This window comes from Ursus americanus, chromosome 16, assembly GCF_024610735.1.
Source record: "Ursus americanus isolate L20-20 chromosome 16, mUrsAme1.1.p, whole genome shotgun sequence".
In the NCBI taxonomy this organism is placed as follows: Eukaryota; Metazoa; Chordata; class Mammalia; order Carnivora; family Ursidae; genus Ursus; species Ursus americanus.
The window spans coordinates 45608667-45636016 of NC_142142.1; the positions used below are offsets into that span (position 1 = coordinate 45608667).

General features: G+C 53.0%; 1 protein-coding gene across 7 annotated transcripts in view; it reads right to left on the bottom strand.

The window, feature by feature from the left end:
* GRAMD1B (GRAM domain containing 1B) overlaps positions 1–27350 on the bottom strand; it is a 232138-nt gene that overhangs the window by 15359 nt on the left and 189429 nt on the right. For all 7 annotated transcript variants that reach the window (XM_045798011.2, XM_087868334.1, XM_087868333.1 and 4 more), the window contains 9 exons: positions 23524–23544; positions 11331–11415; positions 10665–10768; positions 9795–9890; positions 8353–8433; positions 5251–5366; positions 3142–3298; positions 1784–1973; positions 81–224 (listed from right to left, as the gene is read on the bottom strand). In XM_045798011.2, coding sequence (XP_045653967.2) covers positions 81–224; positions 1784–1973; positions 3142–3298; positions 5251–5366; positions 8353–8433; positions 9795–9890; positions 10665–10768; positions 11331–11415; positions 23524–23544 — 994 coding nt within the window. The remainder of the gene's footprint in view (positions 1–80; positions 225–1783; positions 1974–3141; positions 3299–5250; positions 5367–8352; positions 8434–9794; positions 9891–10664; positions 10769–11330; positions 11416–23523; positions 23545–27350) is intronic.

Below are 27350 nucleotides of genomic sequence, written 5' to 3' on the forward strand. Positions count from 1 at the left end.
GGGTTGGGGGGGGAAGGGTGGCCCGGGCCTTTGGGTGGCCTGGGGAAGAAGAGGACAAAGCGTGCCCGAGAGGAACTGACCGGAGAAGCGCCGCTGCTCCATGAAGTCCCGCTGGAAGGGCGAGTCGGTGAACAGCAGGTCATAGAGCTTGTCCACACTGAAGTTGAACACCTCGTTCACGTACTGCCGGCCGCTCAGGTCCTCGTAGAAGGCCTGGACCTCCCCTGCACAGAAGAGGATGCAGAAGGAGGGAGTGAGGAAGGAGTGAGGAAGGAGAGGCTGGAGGCCCCAGGGACACCCCCAGGGCACTTCGGTGGCACCGCCACCAAGGGTCAAGGGCGGCCGGCGTGGGTAGTGGCTCACGACCTCACATCTGTCCGCCCCTCCTTTGCCAGCACGCACACAGCTCACTCCAGCCGGCATTCTGTTCAGCCTTCCTTGACAAAGACTACGGGAATGTACTGTTTGCTTTTACGTTTTCAATCTCCCTAAGGAAGCTGATTTCAGACGAAAATTTAAGCAGAGAAATGACTTCCTGAACCCAGAGTCTGGCGTACACACGGCATCGTGACCATGGTACAGGGCATTAAAGGGACGTGGATTCATCTGGAATGACCTGTTCACAGAATAGCTTCGAAGGCTGGGCTGGACTGCAAGCCGCACAAGGTCGGCTCCTGATCCTCTTCCATAAGGCAACCGGTCTCCCCCAGGACTTCAATGCCTGTCACTTTTCTCAGGCTTCTATCTGCTCCGGGAGAATGTGCCCCAGAGTACAGGTGTGTTGCTGAAACCCCAGCATTCCTCCCAAGCCCTCGGCACCCCGTAGTCCCTAATTACTGCACCCACAGAGGCTGGCATGTGGCCTCAAGTAAGATGCCGACATTCCTGGCGCCCCTGTAGCTCGGAAACATTGTACAGAGCCAGCGCCTGTGACCACACAGGATAAGCACTGTGTGAGCGCAGTGGGGGAACAGTCATGTCTGAGTGGATGTGCACAGCGCCCCCGCTGTTGTGCAGTACCCAACCTGTGCAATCATTTGCACTGGGCCTGCATCCTACATGGGAGTGGGGAAACCGGCCAAAGGTGGGGAAACCACTCCAGGGGACCATCGGAGAAACTGTCCAAAGATGTTTAAATGAGCACTGTCCACATACACACGCTAGTCCCAGCCTACCACCAAGTCAATGGATCAACTCATTTCATGAATACTGACAATTAGGCCTCTCGGGCCTGGAATGCCAAAGGCAATGCATGCCTGAGTCAGGTCCTAGAAGCTGACCTGATGCAGGAGTGAAGTAAGAAATATTACCTAGAAATACTAGAGAGAAGGGCAGGTTCTAGAGTCCAAGTCACTCGGCAACACCTTTTCTTGCAGCCTGGTCTAAAAACCCGATGCAGTTACTAAAGCAAGTTTCTATTAAAATCGCATTATTTCCAGGAAGCAGCTGACTGGCACTTTCCTGTGGCATATAAACACTGCCTTGCTCAGCACCTCTATGAGAAACAGAGCTGCAAGGCAAGACTGGGTCAGCAGGGGGGACATTCAGTGGCCAGACTGGACGGCAGGACAAAGCATGATCCATCGAGTAAAGAAAGACAAATACGAAATGATAAGGATCCTGCAGTGGCTACCTGGAAAATGTCTGTATGCTAATGACAAAGGAACCCACCCTTCCACTGGAGACCCAGAGACTGACTGACTCCCTCCATACAGGGACATCCTGTTAGCCCTCAAATGGAGAGAGGAACGGCCACTCTGCATACCCACTTTCAAATGCCCACCTTCATCGTGCGTGTCAGAAGAGTCGCTGAGCTCAGTGGGGATGTCCTCATTGTCATTGAAGTCCAGCGAAGGGGAGGTCACAGGCGCAATGATCTCAATCTTCTCCCCAATGATGTTGTCAATGGCAAGCTCCTTCTCCAAAGACCCATCGCCCTCCAGCACCTCCTCCTCCAGGGGCAGGCCATCAAACTGGGGTGGAGACAGAGAAGTCACCCAACAGGGCCAACCTGCTCTAGGTCTCTTCTCCAAGGGGAGGTTAGAGACCTGGCCTTGGGAGTCCTCATGTTCACAACACAGCTGCTCAGGAGCTGAGCTGGAGTCAGGCTCTAGGGCTTTTCCCCAGCTCTGCCGTGGAAGATGGGAGAACCTAGTAGAAGGTTCTGACCTTGTCCTGTTCACCATTACATAACACACCAGCCCCAGCAGGGAGCAGTTAGCACCTTCCATCTCAGCAACACTCCTAGAGCCACATTTCCCCCATGCTACCTGTCGACCTGCCTCTCACTAGCACTCGTCTGCTAAGAGGCTCAAAAGCTTTGTAAGCATTTTTTGATTTATTTTCCCCTTTGCCCTAGAAGAGAATAGAGACAAGCCTTTATATTTTTAAGACAACTTCAGAAATGGAAAATGGAGATTAGACCCCAGATGAATGATGTTTTCATTCTAAGGCCAGGTGGTCTGAGCCCTTAGCCACTGGAATTTGAGGCTCCCCTCTCTGGGAATCCTTTCCAAGAAACCCTGCCCATACTCCTGCCTGCCAGTGCACACCCAACACTTCCTTCATCAAGCTCCCATCCCCTCTGTAACCAAGTCTCAGAGAACAAAAGCGTTTCTTAACACATTTTTATCTCTTTTGCAAAGTCTAGCACAGTGGAGAAATAAATCGGGAGTGTATACACTAGGAACTCGAAAACTAATTGTCGAATGAGTGAACAGATAACAGGTCTATAGCCCTAGATTCACGTGCAATTTTGACCTCAGATCAAGGCAGTAAAAAACAACACAAAACAAAACCAAACCAAAACGAAAGAAAAGAAAAGAAAAAAGACCTGGGATAGTTCTCCAGAGTGGGGTTGATCTGAAACAATCACACGATGAATTTGGAATGGTTTTCAATCTGCTCAGAAGCCAAACAAAATCTTGTATCCAAGGCACTGAGAACCCGGCTCCGGATCCTGAGACTACAGCATCAGAACAGAGAGCCCATCGGCTCCAGGATGCCTCCTTAAATAAACTGACCATAGGGTAACCAACCTCCCTTCTTCCCGTGACCCAGGCCAGCATCCTGTGGCGTGAACTCAGCTGGGAAACACTGGCCACCGGATGAGGGGTGGAGGAAGGTTTGTACCGCCCGTACCGAGACAGGGGCTTCGCTGCTTCCCGTGGAAGTCAGCGTGCTGTTGGTGATGGATTTCTTGGGTAGCTGGGGACTGGCGTCAGGCTTGGTCTCGATGCTGCTTTTGGATGAGCTGTCGTTCACTTCGTTCTCTTCCACGGGGATCTCCTCACAGTAGCTGAGAGAAGACACCACGAATACCTGTTAACCTCAGCTGCCAAGACCACCGACTATTCTAAGAACCTCACATCTGTCTATCCATCCCAAACTACGGGCTTTCTTGTTTCTTTGCTTTGAATGTGATCTTCCTCTCAAAACCACCCCCCTGGGGCGCCTGGGTGGCACAGCGGTTAAGCGTCTGCCTTCGGCTCAGGGCGTGATCCCGGCGTTATGGGATCGAGCCCCACGTCAGGCTCCTCCGCTATGAGCCTGCTTCTTCTCCCACTCCCCCTGCTTGTGTTCCCTCTCTCGCTGGCTGTCTCTATCTCTGTCTAATAAATAAATAAAATCTTTAAAAAAAAAAAAAAAAAACCACCCCCCTGCTACATCGCTCTCCTAAAATTTTGTCCCCACCTCACACTCCCCATGTATGATTTCTGGCTCCGAAGTCACCTTTTCTATGTGCTCTCCTTAAATTTAACCCTATCCTATGACCCTATCCTATGACCATTATGTGTCTTAAACTATCTTTCTTCCACTGGCATCCTATCCCATCTCAACCTGACCACTGACAGCAACACCCGGGCTCTGAGCATACGCTGTATTACCCACAGTGATGAGGAAGGGACCCTACACAAGTGCCCTTTGGTGACAATGCCCAGATTCGGGATCCTAACTAGTGAGCTTTTTTGCCTTGGACACCTGAAGGGGAACCCTCCCTGAGATAAAGGTGGGTGCCCTTCTAGGGACACTTCAGCCTCTCCCAAGGGAGAGATCATCCCGTCAATATCGGACTCACATTTTATCTATCACCCCACTTTTGAATGCATGACAACTCTGAGTAACACATGGCGTACCTCCTGAAGACAAACAGACACAGAGATTAAGTGACACCATTACTGTCACTATTCAGTGCTCTTTCCTTGCTTCCCGCTGCTCTGCGCCTCACACACCACCACTGAGCTTCCACCTCCCTTCCCACCTCGACCATGCTTGTATGGCTTTGAGGTCCCATCCTTCTCAACCCATCTACAGCACGGGACACAGTGATGCTGAGCTCTCCTAGTGTTCCTCCTACCTGGCCGGATGTTCTTTCAGGATTTCTTTTGCTGCTTCTTCCTCTTCTTAAGTGCTCCCAGGACCAGTCCTTGAACTTCTTATGTTCATCCAGCCACTTGGCGGTCTCAGCTAATCTCCCAGCTACCCACTCATAGTTCCCAGGTTTATACACCTTGCCCAGACTTCCTGGATGAACTCCACACTCACATCCACAAATGTCTATGTGACACCTCCATTTGGCCAGCAGTCATCTCTAAACCCAACTTGCCTGATCTTCCCTCAAAATCTGGTCTACAGTGCTGTCCCTCTCGGTTTGGAACAGCTCTAGCCTCCCAGTTGGTAAATCCAAGAAAACCTTAAAGCCATCCTTGGTTCCTTTCCAATCTGTCAGCAAATCCTTCAAAACAGATCTGGTTCCACTTTCAAAATATACTAAGCAACGAACCACTGATTGCCGTTTCTACTGCTACCCTCCGGGCCCAAACCACCTTCACCTCTCCTCTAACGCATCTCAGTTATTCCACAGCCTCTTAGCCTGTCTGCCCTTGCTCCTCCCTGGTCTATTTTCAATCCAGGAGCCAGAGCAATCCCGTTCAAACGTTAAGTCAGATATTATCAATTACCAACTCAAAGCCTTCCTAGGGCTTCCCAGCACACTCGGAGTAAAATCCAATCATTGCTCTGGCCAAAGGCCTTCAGGGTCTGGCCCCTGACCTCACCTCTTCCCGCTTGCCTTTGTTCATTCTGCCCAGCCACTCACTGGCTATTCCCTCTGCCTGCCAAGGATCTCGCCGCAGGTGCGCTCACTTCCTTCGGGGACTCACTTAGACACTGCTCCCCAGGGAGGCAGTCACTACCATCCCAGTCCCTCTTGGAGAAGCTCCCTGGGCAGCTGCCCTCTGCCTTGCTCACCCCATCGTGTTGAAGTCGTCATCAGGGGGCACGTAGTCCTCATCGTCACTGGTAAGGCCCAACTCATTCCCGTAGCACTGGTGAACGAAGTGCCAGAGCTCCTTAGGGCACAGGGGCTGTGGGGGATAACAGAGGGACTCTGACCCTTCCTTCCTCAGGACCCCACTCTACACGGAGGCCCTGAGTTGAGCTGGACTCCCCTGGGGGTAGGAGAAGCTGGCCTCCATTCTCCCTTGCTGAACCAAGAGGAGAGCAACATCTCCTCCACTTCCTCTTTCCTCCTCCCAGGATCACAGCAAGACACCAATCTTTTGCCTAAAAATATGGCTTTCACAGCAATGTCCACAATAGCTAAATCGTGGAAGGAGCCGAGATGCCCTTCAACAGATGACTGGATTAAGAAGTTGTGGTCCATATATACAATGGAATATTACTCAGCTATCAGAAAGAACGAATTCTCAACATTTGCTGCAACATGGACGGCACTGGAGGAGATAATGCTAAGTGAAATAAGTCAAGCAGAGAAAGACAACTATCATATGATTTCTCTCATCTATGGAACATAAGAACTAGGATGATCGGTAGGGGAAGAAAGGGATAAAGAAAGGGCGGGTAATCAGAAGGGGGAATGAAACATGAGAGACTATGGACTATGAAAAACAAACTGAGGGCCTCAGAGGAGGGGGGTGGGGGAATGGGATAGACCGGTGATGGGTAGTAAGGAGGGCACGTATTGCATGGTGCACTGGGTGTTATATGCAACTAATGAATCATCGAACTTTACATCGGAAACTGGGGATGTACTGTATGGTGACTAACATAATATAATAAAAAATCATTTAAAAAAAATATGGCTTTCAGCCAAGCCAGGAACCTGGCCCTGGTCCCACAGCTCAGGTTTGCGTAATGGGATCAACTGGTCCCTTAAGGATGGTGACTATCCATCTTTTGCTGCTATGGACGAGGTCAAGCATTAAGCGTGATAAATCCATGTGACTCTTGGAGCCACTGCGATCACAGAGCTTCTGATTTGGACGTGGTCCCTTGAGCCAGTCTCCCCAGCACACAGTGGCCACCGTGGAGACCACACCACATTCTCAGAGGTGAGGCAGCAGGGCCTGCCTGCGTGGCCAGTTAGTGTGAGGAGACTTCTGTTCTCAAATAGAATCTATTTGCCTCAGTTCTGCCTACACATTCCAGTTCCTTATTTCGCTGGGTGTGCCTACGTGCCCTTCTCAAAAGCCCTGTCCTAAGAAAAGTGAGCTCTCGTGGGGTTCGGATTTTCGGGAAAGAGGCAACAGAATGTGGAAAAATGGTGACTGTGGAAAAACAACGAGTGGAGGGACCATGGATGAGTCCTGAACTGGGAGGAGGGGTAGAAAGGTGGTAGGGTTAGGATGCAAAAAAGAGGGCAAGAGCCTTAAAGAAAAACAAAAGGAGTCAAAACACAAACATTTTACATCAAACTTAAAGAGTGTTTCCCATCAATAGATCTGATAAAGAATCTGAGAATTCTCTGAGCGCAGCCTTTCCAGGTGTGGCTGAGGAAGCAGGCGGTGCCAGGATGCCATGAGCCAGGGTTCTGGTCTTCCAACTAAGAACTGCCCAGAACGGCATAGTGCAGGGCTCCCTCTGAGCCGGCAGGTGCTGCCCCTCACCGAGCCGGAGGGAGGATTCTCCTCCTTTCCCTGGGCCTCCTGCCTCTTATCTCTGGCCCTGACGTGGACCATTCACCCCGCCGGGGACACACTGGCCTCACTGCCTAACCACGTCCTTCCGTTTGTCACAATTCCCCTTCTCCGCACACCCTTCCCTGACCCATGCACCGCGCTTGGCTTGTCTGACCGTAACCAGCACAAGGACAATCAGCAGACATCTGCTGTGTGAGAGCTTCTGTGTTATTCAGAAATGACAGTGGCTGTGAACTGAAGATCCGAATCTGTCAGCAGAGGTTCGAACACATTATCGTTTTACTATTACTGATGGCTAATAATGGCAGAAGATCACAGCACAAAGAAGTTACTTGGATTTGTGCCAGGGCTATAGGCCCTCAGGTTAGAAGAAATTCTACGTAATAAACCTGCTCAGTTTACTTTAGATTGTTTACGGAGTCAAGATAAATACGTACGCATCATATATATAATTATAACCATCTAACTTTTCTATGACGTCTCTTTCCCTCGCTTGGGGGCTCTTTCCCAACATCCTCTGGCCTCTGAGTGGGAGTTCTCTAAGGAATGCGGCCATGGGTTCACCCATATGTGTGTCCCCTCAGAGTCTTTCAGACACTCGAGTCATCAAATTGGTGGCTGTGTGAACTCTATTTACCTGTTTTCTGAATTTTTGATGCTCTGTCATCTGAGGGCTTGCCGACTGAGGAGGGAATGTCCAACCCAGGGTTAGCTAATTCCTGGAGATCGAAAACAACTCTCCGGAAAGTGCACCTTTCATTTATGGCTGGCCAATCCACAGCCTAGACCCTCAACCACCTTCTTTCCTTACTCCTACAGTCCGGGCCAATATCACCTTGGCTTAGGTAGCCCAGGGACAGGCAACTAGAGGTAGTCCCTATGTCCCGAAGCCTGATGGATTATTCAAACTAGCCAATCCTAAACCCGGTTGGCCCGCTTACCCCGCCTCACCCATTCCCTCCTGCAAAAGCCACAGAAAAAGCTCTTGCCCACGCCTTCCCCTTGCGCTCTCTGCCTCCTGACGGACCCCCGTGATTCTGTAAGTGGTGACGGGCCTCTGCCTGCGCACCTGTGAGTAAACACCGTTCCTGCCTGCCAGCCCTTCCATCACTGTGGGTCTCACCAACCCGGGTACGTTTTAGGACCATGGAACAGAAGTGCCTGAAGCCAATGAGGGCCCTGCCCCCGGCAGCAACGAGGCTGCTCACACGGCACCACCCGGGGGAGAATACGGAACACACCGCAAGTCTGGGGGACTTCCAGAACCTTGAGGACACGTGGGCTGCTCTGGAGCTAGCCCACGTCACAGGAAGAGCACTCTCTCCACGCGACCCGCCCCCCAGGGGAGAGAACATTCCAGGTGGATGTGCGTCCTGAGGCCAAAGGAAGGAAGGAGCTGGGCAGTACTGACCTTTTCAAGGAGTGCATTCTGCCAGAGCCGGAACATCATCATGTACGTCCTATCCCGGGCCCCAAATGAAGTGAAAAAGTGCTGGGTGGGAAGAGAAAACAGCAAGAAGTTATCTGGTAAGATTCTAAGACTCACAATATAATGGAGGGAGACAGGATGCTTCATCCTTTTAAGAAAAGCTACTGACTTCATCCCCAAATACTATGGATTCAGCTATCCGTGACCATGACACCAAGGTACTCTAGTGATGGGGCCCAGTCCGTGGGGCCCAGGTACCTGGGACCTCCACGTCTCCACTGGCACTAAGTCCTTCAGTATTCACCCCTGCTTTCCATGGTCTTTCTCCCTCTGGTTGGAAGTTTTCATCTCCATAAAACAACTTTTTTCACCCACTGACTGGAACTGGGTTAACTGGTAAGCTGTGAACTAGACTTTGGGAAGGAGAAGACAAATCCACTAACCCACTCACTCTCTCATTCACTAATTCAACAAATACCTGAATACAGTACGTGCTGGGTACGATTTTACATATTTGGGGTACAATGGCAATCAAAACAGAGTTTCCTGTTCTTACTGTGCTTACACAGTAGCGGGGACCCTTTAGAACACGCGGGAGGGAAATGAAGGGGAACCAGATATTAGCGAACACAATCTAGGGGCTTCACAAACGCCGCCGCTTCGTGTAAACCACATGAAAGCCTTGGAAAATAAACCACCGCTAACGCCTAATAAAGAGAAACAGGTTGGTGGGATTTGGGGACTTCTGTAATCACAAAGCTGATTCGTGCCCGAAACAGAATTCAAACCAAAGACTAGCTGACCCCAAATCTCATGGCTGTTGCCACTGAACTGCTCAAGTCCAAGGGCTCTGTAGACCTGTGTTCAGCAGAGGCCTAGTCCACCCCTAGCCCTGAAGCTCTTAGTCTCCAGGTGCTGGTTAAAGGCCAAAGGTTTTCTCGGCCCTAAATGTTACCTACCACATTTCCCCCAGGCTGACGTGGATAATCCACTTCCTACCAGACTCTTCATCCCTCCTGATGAGCTATGCCGATACACAGTACATTTGCACAGCGCTTTACAACTTAGTGTTTTCAAATCCATGATGTCATTTCAAGCCCTTGTTATAGGAATGAATGGCTCCATGGCACACATGAGAAAACTAATGTGGAGAGAGGTTACATACCACACCCATGGTTATGGGACTCAATTCAAGTGCTCTGGCTCCAAGTCCAATGTATAGACCTTCCGTCCTCACCCCTGCTCAGACTCCAAACACCATGACCCAATGGAGGTGGTCCCTGCAATCTGCATCACCTTACCATCCCCCACCCCCATCCTCCTGGCTTCCATATTCATGCAGCTGAAGGACAGAAATACAGAAGTGGGGGGGCCGGGAATTGGGGTGGTGGGGAGTAGAAGGTCCAAGATTAGACTCCACTTACCTTTTCTGAGTCAGTGCAAACTTGAATGGCATTGGGAATGAGGCGGGCTGTTTTCTCTTTAGTCATAGAGCAGATGTCTTTCAAACGGACGGTCAGCTGGCAACCCCCCAGGGACAGAGGAGGGATAATAAGCAAGAAGAGACATTCACTGAGTCGGCCACGAGTGTTTATGTGGCACCGGTTCAGAGAGAGGAAATCAGATCTCAATCTACTTATTTCTAAACCTGGAAGGGACCCCCTTAGAGATCATCTGGTTTAGCTCCCTATTTCACAGAAGCCACACACTGAGGTGGCAGCTGAGCCTCGCCTACAGCCCCACAGGTGTCTTGGCTGCTGGTCTCGGGAGGCTTCCTTCTCATGTCTACACAGTCTGGTCAATGTGCACAGACCACATCACTACTTGCCACTTACAGAAACACAGGACAATGACACTGGATGGAACCATAAGGTCACCAGTTTATCTCTTCCTGCTTTATTTTATAAGATGAGGAGGCAGAGAAAAAACAAAGGACTAGCCTGATAAGACACAGCTAACTATGTGGAGAACCCAGATAATGTACAACCCGGCCCTGAGCGCCAAGGCCAATGCCCCTTTGACTCAACTGCTCTACCTTCTGCAGTGACTCCTGCCGAATCCTTACTTGCATTTGCCAAAAGCAACTGCTCTCACGCTCTCCTCCACACCCAAGAGGGAAGGAGGGAGGGGAAGACATGGCAGAGGAGCTCTCTCCCTCAAAACTCAGGCATGTGCTTTTATGAATTATGCAAAGGGGTGGGCAGAGCAGGAAGCCAACCACAGGGGGAGCGTGGGGGCAGCTTGCTCGGTGCTAGGCAAGGGGACAGCCCAGGGAGAAAGCCCCAGGGCCTTACCAGTGTTTCCCAGCGGAAGATGTTGCTGTAGAAGCAAATCCAATTTTCAGAGAGGTAGAGCCGGCCCTGAAGAAGAATGTCTCTCTGGAGTGCACACGAGTAATCTGTGGTAGGATGGGAGACAGAGATGCTCAGAGACAGGAAGCATCTCCAGCAAACCACTACCAATGAGGCACGCCATCCCTCCCACCAGCACTGCGGGAGCCCCGCTGCCTACCACTCACTAGGCGGGTGAGACACTTGAACTAGTGGCCAAGCGAGTCCCTAGCAGCTCATGTGACGTGACACGTGCTGCTGTCTAGAGGCAGAGGGACGGATAAGGCGGAGGAGGGGGCGAGAAAGTCAGAGGGAGAGAAGGCCAATAAAATTAACTAACACCCCTCCCTTCACTGCTGGGCCACCTGTAGAGGTTAAGAGTGGCAGTGACTCATTCCAGGTTGGGCTCTCTGTTGAGGCCACCGCACACGTGCTGCTCAACCCTGAGCCTCAACCACGGGGGTCAGTGCTCTGGACATCTGTCCACTCTCCCTGCTCCCAGACAGATGTTCTCACTTGGGCTGGCTCTTCGGTGGGGAACCTCAGGACACAAGCAGCCTGAGTGCTGTCCTTGGGACACCCAGACTTCCTTCCCGCTCCCACCCCCTGCTCCCAGGTCCCCCGGCTCACCAACAATGAGGCGCTCCGTGTCTGGAAGTTGCTTAAAGAGCTTTCTGAAGTCTTCATTTCTCTGCTTGTAAGTTGGGCTTAACACCTGCGTGACAATGACCGAGGTTAGCAGGATGTTCCCAGGTTCTGCAGGGATGGGGAGGAAAACGCAGGAAGAGCACCTGCTTGCAAATTTAAAAGACAAAGAGGAGGCTCTGTTATCCCACAGACCCTGAGCGGACTGGTGAGGCAAAGGGGGCTTTGGTATGTATGGAAAAACAACATGGAGAGAATCGGACACTCCAAAACGGTCTGTACCCAGTGTCCATTAATGACAAAATGTCAAACATACTAAGCAAGGTCCACAGTAGATCCCAAGAAGAGAAAGGAAGGAGGGACACCTCCAGGGAGCTTCCTGGGACCCACCACGAGAGCTACTGCTGTCCTGCCTTCTGCCAGCAGGAAGCACCACCTTGACAGCAAAACAGGGGCCCAAAAGGGCTCCCCCAGCCCCCTAGCAGGACCCAGAATATGATGGTACTCAGTACACTTCTCAGAAGCAGTGGCTATCGTGACTAACACAGTAAGTACTTGGCTGTGTATGAAATTCACGACTGGAAAAGAAAAATCACCAAATGTAAGACTATTACGATGTGACTTGTCAATCATATCTCAAATGAAATGGGCAGTGGGGGGGAGGGCGGGAAGAACTGCACCTTACCAAGACTGGATTTAGGGAAAAAAACTCATAAAGCTAGTATTAGAATCAGCACAGAAGTAGAGAATTTAAAAGCACATCTGGCAACTGGAAGCACCCAACCCTGATTCCCTCCCCACCCTCTACAAGACCATCTAACCCAACCCGTCCATTAGCGATGAGGAAATGAAGGCCAGAGGGGAGACCCCTGCCCAAGAGTCCCCAAGCTGGTCAGTGGCAGATTTCTGCATCCCCAGTCCTCTGCTCACCTCTCACCACGATCTGTGTTATGGACGACCCTGTGCCCACTTAGCTTTTTGGGTGCAGACCTATACCCATAAACTGTCTTAGGAAATCCTCCTTGGAAATTCCATCAGCCAGGGGGACAGAGAGGAAACCTGATCTTTCCAAGCTTACAATCTTAAAATTAAAAGAGAAGAAGAAGAAGTGTAGCCCGTGGATGAAAGGCACCCAAGGATGATACATGAAGACAAGTGCACATCCAGTAGGCCCATGCATCTCAACAGAGAAACATCTGTACTCCACCCAGGCGAGTCACGGACCGACCTCCTTATGCCGGGAGCGCACCGGATCATCCTGGTGATGGTGACAGAGAGGTCTTGGCCATTTACACCTTCTACCCACTTCCCAGGGAATCCACTGGCATATAGCTACAGGGACAATGGGATATGCTTTAGACAGCTGATTTCTGGCTTTCTGCAAAACTAAGTGGCCCACGACCAAGCTCGGGCTTTGGCCTGACCACATTCAGGGCACGCACTTGACTACCTGAGCTAAGTGGCCTGATGGCTTTTACGCTAGAGGAAACAGGAATATTCCAGGAAGTTGGAGGAGAGAGAATGGCATGACTTCAGTTTGGGGGAGGGTTTCCAGAAGAGAGACAGACAGACAGAAGACAGTGCTTTCAACTACTCTGTCTACAGTTAATTTGAATTTTAAACTTCTGTTTTGGCTTGTTTATAAAATGAGCTATACTAGCAGTAGTCAATGTCCTGTTACCTTCCCCCAAGCAATGCTATGCTGTAGAACCCCAAACTTCAAAAATCACCTGCCATATGTTTGAACCAAGTATCAGGGCCACTGGGAGTGAGTATCTAGAAGCCAACCTATCCTCTGACTTCTATGGCTAGAAAAGACCTCCGAATACCACACTCCTCTGGCCCGTAGGTTAGTTCCAAACTGATACTGAGATATCCAACTGCCCCCTGGCCTTGCAGAACAGAGCCCACACACCTGACCACCTGATCATCAAGAAGTTCCTAATTAGGGGCAGCTGGTGGCTCAGTTGGTTAAGCATCTGCCTTCGGCTCAGGTCATGATCCCAAGGTCCCGGGATTGAGCCCATCAGGCTCTCTGCTCAGCAGGGGCCTGCTTCTCCCTCTCCCTCTGCCCCTGCTCGTGCTCTCTCTCTTGCTCGCTCGCTCTCAAATAAAAATCTTAAAAAAAAAAAAAAAAGTAGTTCCTAATTATGTCTAACTGACCTTCTAGAGCTACAGTTGAGCAAATGTGAACTGAGTCAGTACCATGCACCAAGCATTGTCATCAGCCCTTCACGTACATCATTCCATTGGACCACAGATTGTTTTTATTATCCCATTTTATACACGAAGAAGCTGAGGTACAGAGATGTTAAGCAACTTGTCCAAAGTTTGTGGTTACTAAGTAGGAGAGGAGAGCAGAGCCCCTGGTCTGGGTCACTGCTCAACGATGGCGCCTCCAGGTTTTGGTCCCAAGACGGAAACAGGGAAGCCCCGGCAGAGCTCACTCTCTGGCGAATGAGACGTTCACCTACTCTAGGGCCCCCACTAGTCTCTCATGCCCACAAGTGGTCTTTTTTCCCAGAGGGGGTAGTAAAAAAGCTTCAGTTTTTCAAGATGAAAAAGTTCTGGACATTGGACATTAAGTGTGACTTCACTTAACGCTACTGAACTGAGAAATACTTAGAAATACTTAAGATGGTTAAGTTTTATGTTCTTTACTAAAAATTTCTTTTAAAAAAGTATCAATCAGGCGAGTCTTCATATTTACCACGTTCCACTATCAGCCCGAGGACAAGCCTACCAGATGGCCCCAAGCCCCCTCCAAGTGTAACCAGGCATCAGGCATCCAATTCTCCGAAGCCTGGAAGTCCTCCTCTTTCTCATGTGCTTTCCACACTGCTGCCTCGCCCCTGCATCTCTCGCCTCCACTGGGAACTCAGACGTTGACAGACGTGGAGGTGCATGGCATCTGGCCATCACCTCCAAACCAAACCTCTGGCAAATGGAAGGAGCTGTTCCTCTCCTCTCCTCCGAACAAAGCTGTAGCCGCATGGAGAGAGAGGGCAACGCCAGCCCTGACCTCGGAACTCAGCCAGGTCTACCAAAACTGGCTTGAGTGCAGGGACTCCTTAACCCAGCCTTGCAAATAAATGCCCTGATTCTACCGGGCTGCCATTGTGGATGGCAGGCCAGCCTCTGCCTCCCAGACTCTAAAGTGGCACTGGGTTGACCTGCCCCCATATACTATTTTGATGCAAGAGACCCCGACCCTCTGGCCTCCCACCCCCGTGCTCTTAAAGCAATTTCCTCCAAAGGTGAGGCATGGCTCACCTACTTTAATTTAAAATGGTCAGAGGATTTTAGTTCAAGGACGGTCAGATGTGGAGCCCTCAGGCAGCAGGGCCGAGTGGGGGATTACAGGGGTGCGGCAGACCCATCACACAGGCCCAGAGAAGTTAGGATGTACACTCACGGCTGGGATCTCCTCAGATCCGTGCCAGCAGTAGAGTTCTGCACCAGCAGGTGTATCCGTAAACTTCCTCAGGTACCACTGCAAAGGCTGGCTGTCCGGCTCCAGCAGGAGGCTCCAGAGGACCCCAGACTCAGTCAAAGATTCCATCGCTCCCCACAGCTCCACCTCCCAGTGGAGCTCGGCTCCTGGAGCTCTGGCTCCTGACTGTCCTCTCAGGATGAAAACAGTCAGTCTTGTCGGGCTTCTGGCAGAGGGTCTATGTGACCCTGACTGGCCTCCTTTTCTCTCCCAGAGGTCTGTTCTGAGCACGAAACCTCACAAGGGGGAGGGTGTGGTCAGCATGGTTCTTGGGACAGGCTGGCCGGCCAGTCTCCCATGGCCAGGTTTGGCGTCGTCCCACTTTGGTTCCCACAAGGTGGCTGGTCTTCAGGCTGAGGGTGACCCAGAGGGGATGCGGTGAAGCCCCTCCTCCTGGTCAGTGCGGACAGCCACTCCCAGAGGCCAGCTGAGGCCAGAAGACACAAGACAACACGGCAGGTGCACAGGGATGGCTTGAGGGCTCCGGACAGCAGGCTCCTGGTGGACGAACTGCGCAGGACGAGGACAACCCCGCAGCCAGGTCCGGAGGTGCACCCAGCTGGTTACTCACACAAAGCTCATAGTTGGTCGGAAACTCCGGGGCGAGAATGAACTCCCAGCTCCGTCTGGCCCTTCCCATAAAGCAGCCCGTTCACCGTGCAATCTCTCCGCTGGGCGGGCACTGGTCCCTATGACTCACAGCCCTCTCCCAGGCAGAGCGGCCACCACTGGCTGTCGCAACAAGGCCTGCTCTCACCCCCACCCCTGCACACACCCCTTTCCTTCCCCAGACCGTGCTCTCCTAGGCTGACCAGCAAACAACTTCTTTGTTACAGTCGCTCGTGGCAGGAGGGAGGCAGGGTGGGTGGGCGGGCAGGGCCAGAGCCCTACACATGCCTCAAGTTACAGGATCTGGGTGATGGTACTGGCCAACGTCCTCCAGTAACCTCCCGGCCTAGCCTGGCCTCCCCAGCAGATGTTTCCTGCAATGGAAAGTAGCTGGCCAGGGCTCCCAAGGGGGGAGGGGTGGGGGAGGTGCCAGGGGCATGGCTGCTATGATGGAATCTGAAATTGGAGATGCTAACAGCCAGGGACTTCTGGAGCACACTCCCGGCACTGACCCACCAGTCCACCAACTTCCCTGTGTGTAGCACCAGCAGGAGATTTGGAAGTTCGATTCCTCTCACGGCAGACATACTGGTGGGGAGAGGTTGGGCAGATCGCCTGGAGAAGTTGAGGTCACCAGCTCCGGGGACCCTGCCCTGCCTCCAGCACTAACAGGAGGGGGATCCAGGCCAAGAGGATTCCCAGGCAGCTCCTCAGACCTTGAGGGCCAAGTAGCAATGCTAAGAGCAGAGAATTTGGCCCCGGAGTCAGAAGGAAACAGCCGAACCCAGGGAAGCAGGGGAATGGGAGCCAGGCCAATGGGGCCAGGAAGGGCTCCAGACAGAGAAGCTGGGGCAGCGAACACACAGCACTGGGACTGGGAAGACACGGGTCCCCAGGAAAGTCAGACCTCTGAAACAAATGGGGCACCTGCGTTGCCCTCCACAGCTATGCCCACTGTGCGGCGAGCATCCCAAGCCTGCACGTGATGATGAATGGTGCCTCTGGCCTAGGAGTCTCTGAGATTTGAGCCAGCAGGACTCAAACATGAGAATACTTTAAAAGGACCTAATGAATGCATTAAAAACGGAGATTCTTGGGGCGCCTGGGTGGCACAGGCGGTGAAGCATCCCACTCTTGGTTTCGGCTCAGGTCATGATCTCAGGGTCGTGAGATGGAGCCCTGTGTCGGACTCTGCACTCAGTGGGGCGTCTGCTGGAAGTTCTCCCCCTCTCTCTCCCTCTGCCCTTCCCCGCCTCTCTCTCTAAAAAATAAATAAATTGTTAAAGACCTCCGAATACCACACTCCTCTGGCCTGTAGGTTAGTTCCAAACTGATACTGAGATATCCAACTGCCCCCTGGCCTTGCAGAACAGAGCCCACACACCTGACCACCTGATCATCAAGAAGTTCCTAATTAGGGGCAGCTGGTGGCTCAGTTGGTTAAGCATCTGCCTTTGGCTCAGGAGATTCTTGACTCCCAAACCAAAGACTGTTTCCAAGGAACCCAGAGTCTCCCGGTTAAACGGTGTTAGAGAAAGTAGACAAAGAGTCAGAATTCTTCCCCAAACTCGTCTCTTTCTCTCTCTCATCATCTGCACACTATGCACAGCCCCACGGCCTCCACCGTCACCCGTGCAGCGTGGTACCTCCATCAGACTATCGTCTTCCCCAGGAGGGATCTACGCCTCAAACAGTCTATCTTCTACAGCAGAGCATGATCTGCTATTCAGAAACTCTTTACCAAATGAACACATTCCTTACACACCTCTAAAACTGTTCCTATTCACAGTACGGCTGACGTGTGCACAGCCAGCCCGATCCCCACCTGTACGTGCATGGCCTCTCCGTGCCCGATCCCTGCCAACACCCCAAACCATACATCCGAGCTGCTCTCTGCCCTGTGTAAGGCAGCCCTATCCTTGGTAGTGTGATAAGCGACCCTGGCAGTTCCATTTTCCAGGGTGACCATAATGCCTCTCTCCTGGGCCATACCAGACCCCAAGATCTAGGCAATATATAGACCCACGAAAGCTGGATCCTTACAGTTAATTCCCTGGAAACATTTACATACTGCTATGGGCCGAACAGGTGAGGCAGAGGCAGGACACACCCAGAGAGACAACCCCGGGGGAGGCAAGTCTCAGTGCTCAGCCTTTGTCTCCCACACCCCCCACGATCGAATGGGCTGGGCTGGGCTGGGCTGGGCTGGGCAGGGCGGCAGGCAGCTTCGGGCCTGAGGAGAGGGAATTGACCCTGAGCTGAACATTAACTCGATGGCAAACACTGGGAGCTGGGACCAAGTGGTACCCCCTCCCTGGGTACAGCACGGGGGAGGGGAGAGGTGGAGGAACCCAGGGGAAAAACAGAGGGATTTTGATGGAGTACTGGCCTCACCTGGGAAGGAATCAATTAAGACCCTCAAAGGGAATCCTGGCCCTCCAAAGAAAGCCAGGTAGGGAGTAGGGAGGAGTGGCATGCTGGGTTGGAGGAGGGCAATGAGCAAAGAAAGGAGAGAAATATAGGTGGGACAGTGTCATGCAGAAAGGCTAAGAGGGGAGTGGGATTGAGAGAGGGTCTCATCAGGAGAGATGGGACCATTCCAGAGAAGGTGAAGGATGCGGGTCAGGGAAGCAGAAGTCAGGAAGACTCTTCCAAGACCACGTAAGTAACAGCGGGGAGATGGGCAGAGCGTACGGCAGCACAGGCAGCCTCCCTGGAAAGAACAAGGGTGCAGGCAGCAAGTCCTGTCTCCGAATTTCCACTCTTTGTACTGTCCCCCTAAGGTCCCAATTTCATGCCCACAAAGCCTTTGTTCTCTTGCTCTCAATCTCATGCCTGCCAGACCTGCTTGGTCATCCCACAGGACTGGCACTATCCCTTCCTCCCCAACCAAAAAAGCCAGTATCCCCATCCCAGGGCATCGAGGAGGAGCTTGGGTGCTAAGTCTCTCCCAGCCACCAGGGCCTAGGCTCCTAACCTCTGACCTCAGACAAGCTGCTTCTCTGGGTTGCCGTGATGACTGACCACCCCCCGCCCAGGAAGGGGTGAAGCAGATGAGGACAGTTACCTGTGCCCATACAAGGTGAGGCACCAAGCAGGAGACCCGTGACTGCTTCATCCAAGATGCAAGCCTACCGCACCCAAAAGGGACCATCTTCGGGGGACAGAACACCCCCCTCCCATCCCCAACTTTGCCGCTGGCTCCCTACTGAAACGAAAGCCCTGTTTCTGCTTATCCCACCACTTCATGTGTATGGGGGCTGCACCTCCCAAGCCTGGGGCCTTAACGAATAAAGTTGGGATCGTCAAGTAAGCGGGGGGGGGGGTGTAAGGGGGCATAGATGTAATCAAGCCTGGGATGGCCTTAAGGCAGCTGTAGACTGCACTGCCTTCAAACCCCACTTTTTTTTTTTTTTAAGATTTTATTTATTTATTTGACAGAGATAGAGACAGCCAGCGAGAGAGGGAACACAAGCAGGGGGAGTGGGAGAGGAAGAAGCAGGCTCATAGCAGAGGAGCCTGATGTGGGGCTCGATCCCATAACGCCAGGATCACGCCCTGAGCCGAAGGCAGATGCTTAACAACTGCGCCACCCAGGCGCCCCTCAAACCCCACTCTTGATCTGCATATCATACCCCTGGCTAGAGACCAGAAGCTCTCACGCCTCAGCCTTTCCACGTGTCCCTGGAGTCTAGCCGCTTCCCTCCACGGGTCTCACTGTTTAGGCCAAAGTGGTCTGCCATCATGGTGACCGCTCCTCCTTGGCTGGAGAGGTGAAAGTAAAATGTGGAACAATGAGATACCACCTCACACAGGTCAGAAGGGCTAAAATTAAGTCAGGAAATGACAGATGTTGGCGAGGTTGTGGAGAATGCGGAACCCTCTTATGCTGTTGGTGGGAATGCAAACTGGTGCAGCCACTCCGGAAAACAGGATGGAGGTTCCTCAAAAAGTTAAAAATAGAACTACCCTACGACCCAGCAATTGCACTACTAGGTATTTACCCCAAAGATACAAATGTAGTGATCTGAAGGGGCACCTGCACCCCAATGTTTATAGCAGCAATGCCCAGAATAGCAAAACTGTGGAAAGAGCCCAGATGTCCATCGACAGATGAATGGATGAAGAAGAGGTGGTACGTATATACAATGGAATATTACTCAGCCATCAGAAAGAATGAAATCTTGCCATTTGCAACAACATGGATGGAACCAGAGGGTACTACGCTAAGAGAAATAAGTCAGAGAGACAAATACCAAATGATTTCACTCCTGTGGAATTTAAGAGACAAAACAGATGGACATAGGGGAAGGGAAGGAAAAATAAAATTAGATGAAATCAGAGAGGGAGGCAAACCATAAGAGACTCTTAACTCTAGGAAACAAACCGAGGGATGCTGGAGGGGAGGTGGGAGGGGGTGGGATAACTGGGTGACAGGTATTAAGGAGGGCACGTGATGGAATGAGCACTGGGTGTTGTATGCAACTGATGAATCACTGAATTCTACCTCTGAAACTAACAATGCAGTATATGTTAGCTAAATTAAATTTAAATAAAAAAATTTAAAATAAATAAATTAATGAATATATATATCACAAATACCATATTTAAAAATATAGTGGAATAGTGGAATCTTGCCCCAGGAAATTACAGAAGTCTATTCATTATCACTATGTTTTGTATTATTCTGGCAAGAAAAAGAGATACAAGTATCAGAGGGAAAAAAAAAAAGGAAAATGTGGAAGAGAGGCAAGTAAAGGAGGGGGCTGAGGAGCGGGCTGGGGAGCGGGCTGGGGAGGTGCTGGGTGGGCTTCCCATCAGACCCAAGCTACTCCAACAACCTGAGATGTTCTCTCAACGGTCAGCAGCTCTGCAAGGACACCCAGTCCGGAACCTGACCAGGGCATGTGTGACTGTCCTAGAGCTGGGATGACAAAGCCTTTGCCCATCCACACAACCGTGGCACCTCAGTCGACAGCCCAGCTGGAGCACCACCCTGAGTGTCAAAGAGGGCTGTCAGCAGCACTGAGAAGGGGAGTCGGGGCAACACAGAGGCAAGGTGAGTGCCTTCTAGAAAACCTTGAATGTACTATTGGCGGGCAGTGCTGGGGAGCTGGGGGGGGGGGGCGGTTTGGACTGAAGTTTCCCGATGGGGCCTCTGCACACAAGAGCACAGGCTCATATACGACACATGGCAGGGGGGTGTCCAGCCACCCAAGGGCTCAGGTGCTGGGCGCATGGGGGCACCTCACGCCCGTGGGCATCGATTCACATGGCTCTGGGGAAATGCCCAGGTGGTAGCTTCCTGATGGGGCAGGACAACGGTGCCTAGAGGAATGGCCACGCTCAGGCCTGCGCCACGGATAAGCCCGCGGGGACCATCTGAGTGGGCAGGGACGGGGGTGATGCTTGCTGTGTGAAACAGGCAGCATCCTGCCTGCTTCCTCCAGACACTAGAAGCTGGCAAGCCCAGAGCCAGGGCACAGTCTGGGCCTCAGGAAGAGAGCAGGGTTTTCACTAGAGGAGGAGCCCGGGGTTACCTGAAGCCAGCCTTTCTAGGGCTCCGCCCGCTCCACCAGCTGCTGATTCCCTCCCGCTGTGGAAACACATGAAGACAAGTGGAAAGGGAAACCAGACACAGCCCTAATACCTGCAGCTCGGGCCGGCTGGAGGTCCCCCGTCACCTCTCGGCCTCCCAGAGTCTGCCTACCATCTCCCTGTCCCTCCACATCACTCTGTTCTGCAGCCTGTGCCTGCCCCCGTGTCAGGCCTCCACAGATGAAGCAGGGCAGGACCCGGGCAGATGGGAGGCAGACAAGCAGCCACGTCTGCCTGGCAACATGGACACAGAGCCAAGGGAAAGGCAGCCAGAAGAAGACATTTCTGGATGGGGCCCCTGGTGTCTGCAAGACGCCTCAGAGTGAGAGCACGCGGCCCAGAGAGGGGGCGGCCAGGGGGAGCGTGAAACACTGCTCAGCACAGAGTCCCTTGTGCACTCGACCTCTGTGAGTTAATGATTTGTGCCAAGTGGAGAGTCTGTCATGTTTCTGTAATTCACTTGGGGTGAGGGGGAGAAGGCTGGAGGAGACACTGACCATCTGTGAGTCCCAGCAAAGCCTAGGAGATGACATTACGTGGAGGTCCACTGTAAGAGACGTGCAGTCAGGCAGGAAGGGTCTCCAGCTGCAGGACTCCAGGCAGGAAGCGGGGCTCCAGCCACTCCTGGCTCCTCTGCCATCTCCTACTCATCTGTCGCAGGAGCCCGTGAGTTTCTGGGCCCCTGCGGTCGCTGGCATCCATTCCTATCCTTTACTCTGTGAAGGCTCAGGTGCCTGCTGTGATGTGCAAGGGGGGGATGGGGGGCGGGGGGGGGGCTCTGAGGAAGCCAGGGAGGGGAAGGAAAACCTGCTGGCTGGCTGGCGGCAGAGAGGAAGGGAGAGCCAGCCAGAGAATGGAAATCAGAGAAAGGAGAGGAGGAGGAGCCAGAGACAAAAGGATAGGGAAGAAGTCAAGGAAAGGGAAAGTGAGCTGGAACAGAAAAGCCTGATTGAAAGAAAGACAGCGAGAAAAGAGGGGGGGGGCGGGGACTGCATGTCCAAATTTGGCTGTTTCGATGGTCTACCATGTCTGCAGCCACCTGTTTCCTGTTCCCTTTGGGGGCATGGGGCACTAATTGCGCAATACCGCTGAGAGCAGGGAGGTTTTGTCAGGCAAGGGATGCTGGAGGCCCCACATGGCTCCCAGGAAAGCGGCCCCCACTCTCCTCCCTCACAGAAGCAGCTTCTGTCGCCTCCAGGATGTGAGCTCTAAGCAGCGCGGGGGTTGAAGACCACAGTGGGTCCAAGGGGAAGGGCTGGGGAGTGTGGGGGTGTAGTCTGGCTTCTCCCCGACACAGGCCACCTCAGCCCACAGCTCGTCTCCATCAGCCCGGCCCTCCAACCCTCGCCTCGGGTGTGCCAGGCTAGGTGGGCAGAGCCCCCCAGGGAGAGGCAGGCCCGCTGAGCAGCAAGAGGTCAGAAGCCCCAGGGCTAACTGGCATGTGCTTGGCTTTGGGGCATCACTGAAAATATCCCCCGACCTCACCCCACACGAACACACGATTCAGACTCAAATCCCTACATTAAATGCAAGGCTCCTCCCCACCCCTGCGGTGTCCACGGCCTCCGTCACTCTCAGCCACCTTCTCCCCCACCTTCTGCATGCCCGGGAAACCCGCTGGAGTGCAGCCTGGTGCCAGCGGAGGCGGGGAGTGGTACCTGCATGATTAAGCAGACGCGAGTGTGGGGAATGGCAGACTCGGGCCAGGAATGACGGGGACCTGCCAGGCCCTCTGCAGTGCAGTCCCAGAGGGCAGAGTACAATGTGGCGGGGCTGGCTGAGACTTTGGTCAGCTGCTCTCCAGCGGAAAAGTTCAGAACGCTGCAGCCCAGTCTGTGTGATGGGGACTGTGGTCTTGGATGGACTGTTTCGTCCACAATACAATTTCTGGCTACAGAGCAGCTGGCTAAGCCGTCACCACCACAGACGACCCCTTCACCACAGACCCAAGAGCAGCGGATGTCTTCAAGAAGGCACATGCCCTTTGGGGCTGTGGAGGTGGGCCTTGGGGCAGAAGTCAAATTCCATTTCATGGGACGGCCTCTCTACTAGTGGGGAAAAGTCTTCTGGCTGCATTTCCCCCAAAACGTGTCGGCTAAGGGAAGGAGATTTGGGTCCTAAGTTCAGGCCCCAGGGCTGTCCCAGTCCCAGAATTCCGCCTGGTCTTTGGATGCCTCCCCCAGCAAGTCCCCTCCACTGGGGCTGGAGAGGCCCTGTCCAGGAGTATAAGGGAGGATAAGGAGGGCCATCCCTCTTTGGTCTCCCTGAATCAAATCCTCCTTCACCAGCGGTCCTGTCCTGCGGCAGGGGATAACCAGTGTGTCTGGTCTTTGAGGGAGGGGCCTGGCCAGAGGCCCCTCAACTGGCTCAAGCCCATGAGCCAGCCAAACTGCACTCCACACCTCTCCATTCTCCAACCACTCCCAACCCCCACCCACTTCCCACATACCCGACGAGAAGAGAAACAGAGATACTTACATTATACCAACTCTGGCTTTTCTGAAAGGACAAAATAAGAGAAGGTACCATTAGTCAGGGAAGAGATGGTGGGAATGGCCGGGGCATGCCCGGCTCCTGAGGGAAGGTTACACAGACAGCAGAGGGCGGGCAGGGAGGAGGAATCCCAATGCAGCTGAATGCTTCCCATGTGGCTGCTCGAGAGGGGTCCTCCTTTCTCAAGACAGCTCCAGAAAGGAGGCCCAGGGCAGGTCCATGCTGGAAGCCTCACCAAGGTCGGGCGGCAGGCAGCAGCAGCACCAGCCAGAGCTCAGCTGGAAGGGAGTTGGAGCCCCATCACAAGGTTCTCTGATGGGGGGAAAGGATGCGCTGCAGGCATCCAAGACCCAGTCCCCAGATGGGCCCTGACCAGAAGCAAAGTGCAGATAGAGACCAACCCAGCTTTCCGCCCCAGGTCAGCCCGTCTGCAGAAGGCAAGAGGGGACCCTTCGGGTCAAGGAAAAAAGGGGGCTGCCTGGAAACCTCCTCCAACTATGTTCTCAGGGAGCAGAGGAGTCCACTTCTCCTCGTACTAAACAGCTGGCTGATGACCGAGGTGACAAAGGCAGGGGAGTACTGGGGGCTCTGCCCTGGGAGGAAGCTAGAAACACATCATTGCTAATGGTGCCTCCCTGCTTTGAAGTGCTGGAATTCCGTTACCAACCAAATCAAGACTCTGCACCAGCTCCAGAATTCAGGTGCTCTCCATTCCCGGCCCTGGGCAAAGGTGACTCGTTTTCATGGCAACAGAGGGGTGGCTGAAATTGTGCTTTGTCTACCTCCAATCTCTATGGCCAGGAGTCCTTGATGCACACCCCACTTGAAAGACAGACAGACAGGCAGATAGGAACATACACACACACACACAGCTGCCTGGGCCCCATTCCTTAAGGCGCTGATCCAACAGTTTTGGATTGGAAATGGGGTATTTTCAGTTGTAAGAAGCTTGCCAAAGGTATAAGTGCAGCAAAAAATCACTATGTAGGGGAAAACCATGCCTGCATGTCAACAACTGTACACAGAGGTGTGGATTCTGGGCCCAACTGGCAGCCTTTATCCCCCTGCCTCGTCTAGGAGACCCTGACTTGTAAGGGAAAGAAAGGGCAGTCACAGTCTCAGAACGTCCACGGGGAGCATGTCCGGTGGGGGTGGAGGGCAGGTGACAAAAGTTCGGTCATGAGATCTCCCCCTTCGCCAGCTCTCCCACTCCACCAGAAGAACTCTCTAGATGCTCTCCATAGTCGTTTCCCAACAAAGGCTGTCACTATGGCCCACGTGCAAACCACATACTCGAACCATGGCCTTACCTTCTCCTCTAATCCACAGCTCTTCGCAGGTAAAGGGGCCAGATCCAAATACTTAAAACCAACTATTTCACTATTGAGGGAGCTACTGTCATGTGGGGATCCTGGACCTGGATCCAAAAATTAGCCTGCAAACATGTGGTGCAGGCTACCCGTACCTGGAGGAGAGTGGATGGGGCAGAGGCAGCGTCTGACCTGATCTGCACCTCGGGAGGTCTTCACTCCTGGAGCCTGCCTCTGAGATCACAGGGCATGAGGCTGTGCAGACACTCCTTAAACGCCAACTCCCAGCAGTGGACAGGCACTCTCTGGTGCTCCAGCCTCAACGGCTCCCCAGGTCCCTACATGTCATCTACCCAAAGCCAGGCCCTCAGACACCTGCTTCATAACTGAGAAAATGCTCTGTCACCTGCCCCCCAGCTCCTTACCCCACTGTCCCGGCCTTCCTGGAAGACCCTAGGAGGGAAAGGGCCAACAGGAACGAACTCGGGCTGGGTGTGGGGACCCAAGATCCTTTATGATTACTCCTGTGCGGTGTTCTCGCTCTTGCCCAGGGTACACAGAAGAGGTAGATTTTCCTTCTTCCCATATTGCCACACAGATATGTGTCCCTTCTCAATCTGTTAGAACAGCTTCAGAGTGATGAAGAGCCTCGACCAGGGAACCCATGTCCCATCTCTGTGTGATACCTCTGTGTAATACTTGCTCTTCTATAAAGGGGGGCAGGGGATAAGAATTTGTGTCCCCAAGTACTGAAATGTGAAATGTACCATCAAGAGCGAGGACTTCTGTCTTCCTCTTCAGTGTGAGACTCTACCCTAAGCAGTCATCTCCAGGCAGCTTCTTATCTGCCACCTCTGAGGGTACCCCTGAGGAAAATGCCCCCACTCCCTGATCCACAGGAGCTCCTGAGAATACCTACTGTGGGCATGGGTCTCTGAACTCTGACCAGCCTCCTGGAGGCAGATTTCACCCTCGTAGCTTTGCTCTCCCAGGGCTGAGTCCCCAGCTCGTGGAGGAGGGGAAACCAGAGAAGTCTACCGACCTCGGTGCGGCGAGAGCAGAAGTGTCCCCTGGCACGAGTTAGGCTTTCTGCCCCTGCAGGTTTCCTGAAATGCCCTTCCTTTGCAGAGAGGGCCAGAAGCACGGGAAACACAGAACTAGGTGGTGGGGGTGAAGGCTCCTCTGACAGGTTATGAATGGATTTGTCTAAAAAGGGGAGGAGGGAGTCAGGAAAAGTACTCAAAGACAGAGCTGCTGATGACAGGGAGCTGAGCAGAGCACATTTTTATGACCTCCTAGAAGGGGTCTCAAGAATAAGCACTAAAGGAATGCAAGGCCCCTGGAGAGAGACCCACATTCCCTACAGACATGTCCCCAGTGCAAAGGTTCCTGGAGTTGGGAAGATGGGGGCTGGGGGACCAGAGGAGGGGGAGAGAGGAGCTCTACTTAGAGGAGGTAGGCAATAAAAAGAGACTTCTTACTTTGATCAGGTTAAGTCTGTCGTACTGGGGAAAAAACCATAAAAATTAGGATTCAAAGACAAGGAAAAAGTCAAGGGGAAAGGAGGAGCAAAGCCACTGAGCCGGGGTGACACAGCCCACCCAGCCTGGGCTGGGGCGGGGCGAGGGGGGGGGCTGACCCACTGGGGCCGGCCTAGAGCAGGAGCTCCTGGGAGCAGACAGCGGCCGCTGGTTCCCCCTAGTGGCCACAGGCCAGCAGTAGAGAGCGGAAGCTGGGTGGTGGAAAAGGAAAGAAGCCTTGACATCTTCTAGCTCAATGCTCTGGGCAGGGCTGCACCCAGGAAGGGTCAGCCTCGGCGGTCTAGTTACAGATTCACAGACGAGGGGCCTTACTAATCCCCTAGCCCAAACCCTGAAGATTAACACAAGGAAATGGAGGCCCTGGGGCGGGAAGACGGACACAGCAGGACGCCTGGCTCCAGGGAGAAGGGGAAGCCCTCTCCAGCTTGCCTGGAAAACACAGGAGGTGTCCCCCTCTGTGAGGTGGACGGGCAGCAGGGAGGGAGGTAAGGCAGCCTGGCTGGGTAGCAACCACAGCTCCGGCTACTAGATCCCTCGCCGTAGATACGTCAACCTGAGACAAGGGTCCACCAGGGGAGGGGGTATCGCCACCTCACCTCTGCAGCTCTCCAAAACAGGGGACTCCAAGACTATGTGTCTGCCACCCTTGAGCTCCTCAAAGGGAAAATAACACCCAGCCCCCCACGACCCCCAGTCACCTCCCTCTTCAGCTCCTTATGAAAGGGGGACATGGCTAACTTTGAATTCACGCTCAGCTCTTAGGGCCTTCTTTATGCCTCATTTTGCCTCTCAGGGCCTCCGTCTGGCTCCGTGGACCAGCTCCCTGAAACACGCCCCTAACACCCCACTCAGAAAGGAGTTCCCCCAGCCTCTGACATGTAACCACCCCAGCTACACATGTGCTTCTAACAGGTTCGGTCTGTGGAAAATCTAGGCATGTGTCTTCTCTCCCTTCCTAGAC